This window comes from Adiantum capillus-veneris, chromosome 18 (assembly GCF_014529385.1).
Source record: "Adiantum capillus-veneris isolate H3 chromosome 18, ASM1452938v2, whole genome shotgun sequence".
NCBI classification, from domain to species: Eukaryota; Viridiplantae; Streptophyta; class Polypodiopsida; order Polypodiales; family Pteridaceae; genus Adiantum; species Adiantum capillus-veneris.
In genome coordinates this window covers 55,545,224-55,552,874 of record NC_140948.1, presented here as the reverse complement: position 1 = coordinate 55,552,874, position 7,651 = coordinate 55,545,224, and the positions used below count along the sequence as shown (strand labels likewise).

Sequence of the window (7,651 nt, the reverse complement as noted above, 5' to 3'; positions counted from 1 at the left end):
CACGGTAATACAAGTACTTCTCGTACTTTCTTAGCTACGAGCACCTAATGCTTTGATACCATGTAAGAAATGAGAAATACAATAGGATCTTGTAGAAAGGAGAGTTGAGAGAGATACGATGCAAAGTTAATTAGTGGCAAATCCAAAATCTAGATTATCACACTTTTACAAATTGATGGCATCATCCACCTATGCGCTCTCAAGGTAGATCTTAGATGCGATTTAGACAATTAGAGCAAATAGGAATACAAGGGGCTGGCTATCCTTAGTAAGGATGTGTATGTGTGTTTACAATAGTTCATAGAGAAGGCCTCCTTATATAGATGTAAGGGAGCCTCTATTCGCCCATGTGTAGTTGCCCTTGTGTAGCCAAGTCCAAGTAGAACTCGGCCATGCATCCATGTGTGGTTGTCCTTGTGGAACCAAGTCGAAGTAGAACTCGACCCCCATTGGCCATTGACTTACTGACCACCGGCTAGCCGGTTTTACCGCCATCCGACCAAGGTATTCCGACGAATCTTCCTAAAGGTGGGCCCTGTATTTTCTCTTTACCATCGGCGATCACAAATAAAGACCTCATCAACATGCAAGCTGAAATCCACCAAATATATGTGCACTATTGATTTCTCTTCATATGGAGGCCTTACAAACTGTGCAACATATACATTGTGGGGGCAAAACTGGCAGGTGGGCATTGCAAGTATACTAACGTGCTTCACTAAGCTACCATTCATGATTAGTAACATTAATCACGGAGATTAAGAGAGAGGAAAAGCGAGACACTAAATGCAATATATAATATAAAGAGAAAGTTTAATTACTAGAACTGAATAACGAGAGCCTTTAGATGACATAAGCAATGATGTAAGGGTAAAATACCTCGTGAGTAGGCCGTCCCCCCTCCCCCCACCCCCAAACCCCCAACAACAATGATTGTGGCCATGTTGATGACCTTTTAGGCCACTTTTGAACCTTATAGCTTGGTTCAAATAAAGTATTTACCTCATAGACTTTCCTTAGGGCTCTTATGCTATGACCATAGAGTGATTTAAGCAAGGTTAGAGACACATTGGGCTTATCTTTCTAACAAATAGAGGAGCATGGATGGGTAGCCGGCAAGGATTTTGCTCGTCACTCTCACTCAATGATTACTCTCTCTCTCTCTCCCCGCCCCCCCCCGGACCAACAACAGAGAGGAGATGCCCCCCCCCCCCCCCCCCCCAAAAAGACAGCCACGTGGCATTTGTTTGGGTGAAAAATGAGAAAGTGGATTGTGTAGTTAGCAGAGCGAGCAATGAAAACCTGAAGGAAAGCAGGGTGAAGTGATGGTGGATCTCGCAGCAAGCAGAACAGCAGGTACGCCTGTCTCTCATGATACCATAGCTTGTTGTCTGCTTACCCGGACGGGTTTCAGATCCAATGTCAGAACTGGCGCAAGGGCTTCCATGTTTTCACAGAGATGGATTTGCCGCCATCGCCAACTGCAGACAAGCAGATTTTTGCTCAAAGCCCACATTGTAGATGAAGGTGGAGTAGCAGCGGATGGGAATCCATCTCTCAGCATCAATTCCAACCCTAACCCAAAGCCCAACGTGATCTTTGCTGATGAAGAAGAAACTATGGCTCTTGCAAGGTCTTTGTTTGGAAGCTGGACGCCTCCTCGATACCTTTGGAGGGCTTTAGCCACATTGATCATCGCAGGCCAAGTCATACTGCGCATCTTGCAGGGACGAGTTCATTTGCGCAACACTTTGCAGCAATTGGAATCTGTTGGGCCACGCTCACTTGGAGTATGCCTGCTTACAGGTTCATTTGTAGGCATGGCTTTCACCATTCAGTTTGTGAGAGAATTTGCGCGTCTTGGGCTAACAAGAGCAGTGGGAGGTGTGCTTTCTCTTGCACTTTCGCGAGAGCTTTCACCTGTTGTCACAGCCATCATTGTAGCTGGGCGCGTTGGTTCTGCCTTTGCAGCAGAGCTTGGTACTATGCAGGTTTCCGAGCAAACGGATACTCTTCGAGTACTGCGCACGGACCCTGTCGATTACCTTGTCACACCACGTGTAATTGCGTGTAGTGTAGCTCTCCCCATCTTGACACTCATCAGTTTTACAGTGGGAATGGCGGCAAGTGTTCTCTTAGCAGACTCTGTCTACAATGTGAGTGCAAATATTATTCTAGATTCGGCGAAAAAGGCGTTGCAGCCGTGGGACTTTATAAGTACCATGATCAAGTCTACAGTGTTTGGTGCCATAATATCTGTTGTAAGTTGCGCGTGGGGTGTTACGACTTTGGGAGGTGCGAAAGGCGTCGGTGAATCAACTACTTCAGCAGTAGTCATCTCGCTGGTTTGGATCTTTATCTTTGATTTCATTCTTTCATGGTGTTTCTTTCAAGGAGCTGGTGATGCATTGAAGCGAATGGGTTAAAGCTAATGCTTGAAGCAGCAGATACCTTCTCTGCCGGAGCAAATTGTTTGTAACCAGGAACTACCAAGGGAATACATGTGATTTTTGTAAAGAGGATTGGTCTGTTGATTTATTCCTGACGACATCTCAAAGCGGAGCTTGTCTTGTGCTTGCATAACAGGTTGGGATATGATTGCAGATGTTTTTTAACATGAGATCATATCCTTTGCCTTTTCAGTTGTAATCAAACTGTACTAAGTTCTCCTCACACTCGTTTGCGCCACTAGGGCATCTAATTTTCAAGTGTCATTTTATTTGTCGTTCTTTGTGGGAAGGGTCTTTGAACAGTGGATTCAGCTTTCTTTTGATGCATGTATATATTGTGCTAGGGACATTGTTTCTGCTTTTTAGCAGTTTATTACACCTCTCAAAGTTTATGCTGTAAAAAGGTTTTAATATGCGAGCAGCCCAACACTCATCATGTTTCATGGGGAATTGTTTGACTAATGTTTTTGGAATCTGAAAGTGTCAAGTGAGAGACCTAGTTTAATCTGTTGCTTTATTTTGTGTTTTTTTGTTTTTTCTTTTGGGGGATGTCAGACTGAGAATTGCAATGCTTATATCTGGTTGTTGCAAAACTGGACTTAACTATTTGTTAGCTTCACAAATGGGTATTGATAAATTTAAGAATGCAGCAGAAGAAAAGAAGACGACAACAGGGACAACAGTGATGACCAGGCAGATAATGATACAGATAAGGGTGGTAGTGATAGTAAGCATGATGCAGAAGGAGGTGGGAAAGAAGACGAGGACGGGGAAAATGGTGATGATGACCAGGGGGATAATGGTGCGGACAAGGATGGTAGTAATAGTAAGGAGCCTCCATGTGCTTCACAGGCAAAAGGTGATAACCAGGGCAGTGCAGACGATGAGGATCCAGATTACCCTCCTAGTGGAGTTAGTGATAGCCCTCAGAGTTCGGAGTATAATGCAGACAGACGATTACAGTTTTGATCAACGTGAGAGTGCACAAGATAAAGCTCACCCCGATGCTGGCAAAGACATGGTGGCTAGCAAGCGAGCTGTTGATGCCGTTTCACGTGCACAGTTGCCTAAGCCTAGGTATTTATCTGCATAGGAAGCACCTCTTATAATAGGTTTTAACTTATTATCGAGTGACAATCTAGCAGCATTTAGTCAAGTCACGGGGTTTTCAGAAGCTTTGCTAGACCCTACTTTGTTTACCTATATAAGTGACCCTAGGGGTCACCCTTTGGATCAAGTCAGTCAGTATACCTTTGGACAACAGCACCATGGGCTAGCGTTTTCCATTCCAGCAGCATCCTTGGCGTTTTCCACCATCACCTCCAACATTTCTAGCGTTTTGCCCAGCATTAGCCTACAATACCAGATTCAGCCCGCAATACCAGATTAGCCTAGCGTTAGCACCTAACCTCGCCATAATGTTGCAGATCCAGCCAAGCACTTCAGCGTTTTCCATTTTCAGCCCGTCCTCGTCATCGGCTATTGCAGATCAGCCCATAGCCTTGTCACAAGCCTATATCCAAGTTAGTTCCACTAGCGTTTTGCATTTTCAGCCCTTAGCATCATAGATCCAAGCACCTACCACAAGATCTCATTAGCATATGACCATCTAGGACCATTGTATCAGCATTTGTGCAATCTAAAGCAAATACCTCTCTAGCGATAGAGGGGGGCCCTTGGAGGGGGTTTGGGACCCCATCTGGTGTTAAGTCTTCTCTCTCTCTCTCTTCATTCATAGAACCTTCACTCATACTAGCAAGGTTGCATCCGTACGTATGGTGCAATATGGTATGGTACGGTACATCCGTACAATACGGATCCATACGTATGGGAAGGTATTGTACGATTTTTTTTTTCGTTAAAAATTTGGGGCCTTTTGTCGTGCGCACGTGGTCAAAATTGCATAGCGAGGATACTTTAGAGGTGCCAGGCGTTTTGTGAGGCTCTTAAAGTTTTTATAGAGAACCAGAGAAAAATAGAGAGATCTCTGTTTTGCAGAGGCTTATCAGAGGCCATACTTGGCGCCGGATCTTCTCTCTTGCAAGTTCTCGTGCATTTTTTGGCGAGTTGATGCGTGAAATTAAAAACTCTCTCGTGTTGTATAGGCCTCAACGTGTCGTGCAAGACCAACCTGTAATGGGCACTTTATACTAATGTTCTCCAGGTGGTCAAAACACTAGGGCAAGCAGGCTCAGGAACATGGATGTGGACATGTTAATTTTGTGGGGATTGTCATACAAGTACTGTGACTCGTGTGGTTAAGCATTTGACAGGTATCATTCTGGACCTTGCGATAAAGTGCCACAAAAATTGAGGGACAAGCTTATTGCCAGAAATGGGTTCTACAAATGTGGACAAGATCGCAAAGTGTACACGATGCATTGCATGATGCTTTTGTGGATACGTTAACTGAAACAGGAATAGGAGAAGCATCAGCCCCCAGCCTGCAAGTGGTAGAAAGAGGGCATGTCTTGATGATGATGAGGTTGAGGAGGAGACTCTCTCACGTACTCTGCAAACCACCTTGCCGTCTGTTGTGAATGTGCGGTCGTGGGTGAAAGAGCCGCAACGGATTTAGGAGATGGATATTGCTCGCACTTTAATAGAGTGCAACATCTTCAATGTGTTACGGACTGACCAGTGGAAGAGAATGGTACATGCAATTGCACGGGTAGCCTATTGTCTCTAATGCTACAAAGATCACTACCTTCTTTTGCAATAAGCATCGGCTTTTGTCCATATTTAGGAGCCATTCTAATTGGACATGATTAGACCCTCCAAGACTATGTTTGCTTACATGTACTTAGCGCTTCAGAGACTCTCCAAGGTGACAGATGCATTGTTGTAGACCATTGTGGATCCGAAGTGGAGGCTGCTACACCAGTCTCAAAACAAGCGTACCAAATAAAACTTTCTGGCAGGAGGTACAATGCCTCATAGTGGCTTTTCCACTGGTTTGCGTTCTCTTGTGGGTTAGTGACATGAAGGGCTCAACATTGGGTCTAGTTTTTCATCTATTCATGAAGATGATCAACCACACCTCTTCTTGCAGCATGCTGACACTCGAGCGGTAAGGTCTTGTCTACTTGCAAATCCTTTGCCTTTTTAATGTTAGCTTTTGCAAGCTCTTGTCTTTCTAATGTTCCCGTCTCCTTTGAGGGCGTTCTTAGATTTTGGCTATTGTAGAGAGTAGATGGGCATTCATGAGTCGTGAATGGGATGGTTGCATTGCTTCACCCTCTCTACAAGAAGCCTAGCTTGTTTCATAATACCACCTTGTCCACCTTCCAGACTCACTTCATCAACCAAATGTTCTCGCAGGATGAGCAGCTCATCATTGATTCCATGCTTGTGAGCTACATGAACAATCTTGGCAAGCTTCCTTTGACATGGTGGCAGGTTCATGGAAGGATAGGTCTTCCAAAGCTATGTTGCCTCGCTCTTTATATCCTCTCTCAGGTTAGACTCGCTTTCAAACTTGTTATGTTTGGACTATGATCTATCAAGTCACAACTGTCGACCATTGTATGCTAATGTTGCCACTTGGCTTGCAGGATTGCTACACAAAGATCCACAACAGATTGAGCACTTCTCTGTTAAAGAAGCTAGTCTACTGTCGTGCCAACATGAGGCTCGTATGTAGCTTCCACGGTTTGGGGACCCCGAAGCAGGTAATCAATGCATTGTAGTTTTTGTGTCTCGAGTCTTGTGAATACTTATGAGTCTAATATGGCATTGTATTGGATGAACAAGTAGATCCCATAAAGCTGAAGATGGTGGATGATCCGAGCACGGAGGAGGTAGATGCGCAACTTTGTTGTGAACGAGATGACATCCTTCATCTATTGCACAAAGAGCTTGAGAGTGTGGATCGATGGGTCACCATCCCGGGCACGAGCTCATAGCATTGTCCTTGGTCTTGCAGCTGTGGATCCAGAGAGTACTACACGATGAGAGAGCATTCTTAAGGGAAAGCTCCCTGTTCGCACTGGCCAGAGGTGTGCGAATGAGATTGTTCATCTCATTCACACACTGAGTTCACAGAGAGTTGACTTGGGTGTGGGTGATGCAGACTTTGCATATAAGCAAGGTCCATTAGTGGTAGTGCCCGACTATGATGATGAGGTCAATGTCCTAGTTGCTGGGGATGTCCTAGTAGCTGGGGACATACCGTCCTCAGATCACTCTTCATCTTCTTTCAATGATGAGATCTGACTTCAGATTTTTTAGACTTGACTCTTTTGTATTACTGTGCCATTTTCAGTAGCCTCATCAGCGATCGTCTTCTTTTGGTAGACTGCACTGGACTATGGAGTGATTTTGATTTCATTTTATTTTGTATCACGTATGGCATCTGCCATGGATTTATTTATATGGCATTATATGTTTTTAGACTTCAAAAAATTAGAATATGAGTGTTATGTTACTTAAAGTCCAGCTCTTGATATTTTGCCAAGTCTTGTTGTCATGATTGTAGTGCTAACTTCTGGATATTAAGGTTTAGGAATGGTTGTTTGTGGAGCAACATGACCAATATGTCTGTGAAAATGTAGAAATTTTGTATAATTTGTTTAAAGAAAAAGGGATACATATTGTTACGCACCTTAAAATTTTATCAATAGAAGGTACGTACCTTACAAATTGGAACCGAACCGTACCTTACATATTTTACCACCTTGACTCATAGTATCATCCTCTCTTCTCTCTATATTCTATTGCACAACTCTCTCATGAAGCACTATGCACTCATCCTAAGTCATCACCATAAAAATTACTTTCGTTGCACATTACATTGGTATTGGAGCTCTTTGGTAGTGTTTGCTATATCACTCAAGCGAAGAACCTCAAGAACCTCTCACACTTTCTTTTATCAAAGAAGTTTTGTGTGCTTGCCTTTGGCTTATTAGCCACTCCCACTTTTAGCCCATTGTGAATTGGGCGTGCTTCTGTCTTCATTGGACTAAGCCATACAAGAACTATATAATTTTTTTTGCTTGTTTGAGATTGCACGTAATCCAAGAACACTTGGGCATGTCGATCCCTCTAATCTATGTTTTTGATGAGTGGCAAGTAACTTAGAAAAGAAGGGCTTGTTTAGCCTCCCTTGATTCCTCTTTTCCACTCATTGAGAGCGGACATTGCAAAGTGTGGCAAGCCAATCAACGTGAGGCGGGAAAAAGCAACCTTGGTGTGAGTGCAAG

General features: G+C 43.8%; 2 protein-coding genes across 2 annotated transcripts; both read left to right on the top strand.

The window, feature by feature from the left end:
- Nucleotides 1-1,250: 1,250 nt before the first annotated feature.
- ABCI14 (trigalactosyldiacylglycerol 1) lies at nucleotides 1,251-2,688 on the top strand. The gene has a single exon (XM_086488684.1). The coding sequence runs from the start codon at nucleotides 1,326-1,328 to the stop codon at nucleotides 2,424-2,426; it is 1,101 nt and encodes a 366-aa protein (XP_086344810.1). The 5' UTR covers nucleotides 1,251-1,325; the 3' UTR covers nucleotides 2,427-2,688.
- A 180-nt stretch (nucleotides 2,689-2,868) lies between these two features.
- LOC147435699 (uncharacterized) lies at nucleotides 2,869-6,866 on the top strand. Its single transcript, XM_086488685.1, has 6 exons — nucleotides 2,869-3,527; nucleotides 4,869-4,957; nucleotides 5,438-5,520; nucleotides 5,772-5,909; nucleotides 6,005-6,121; nucleotides 6,207-6,866. The coding sequence occupies exons 1-6, from the start codon at nucleotides 3,019-3,021 to the stop codon at nucleotides 6,213-6,215; spliced, it is 945 nt and encodes a 314-aa protein (XP_086344811.1). The 5' UTR covers nucleotides 2,869-3,018; the 3' UTR covers nucleotides 6,216-6,866.
- The last annotated feature ends 785 nt before the right edge of the window (nucleotides 6,867-7,651 follow it).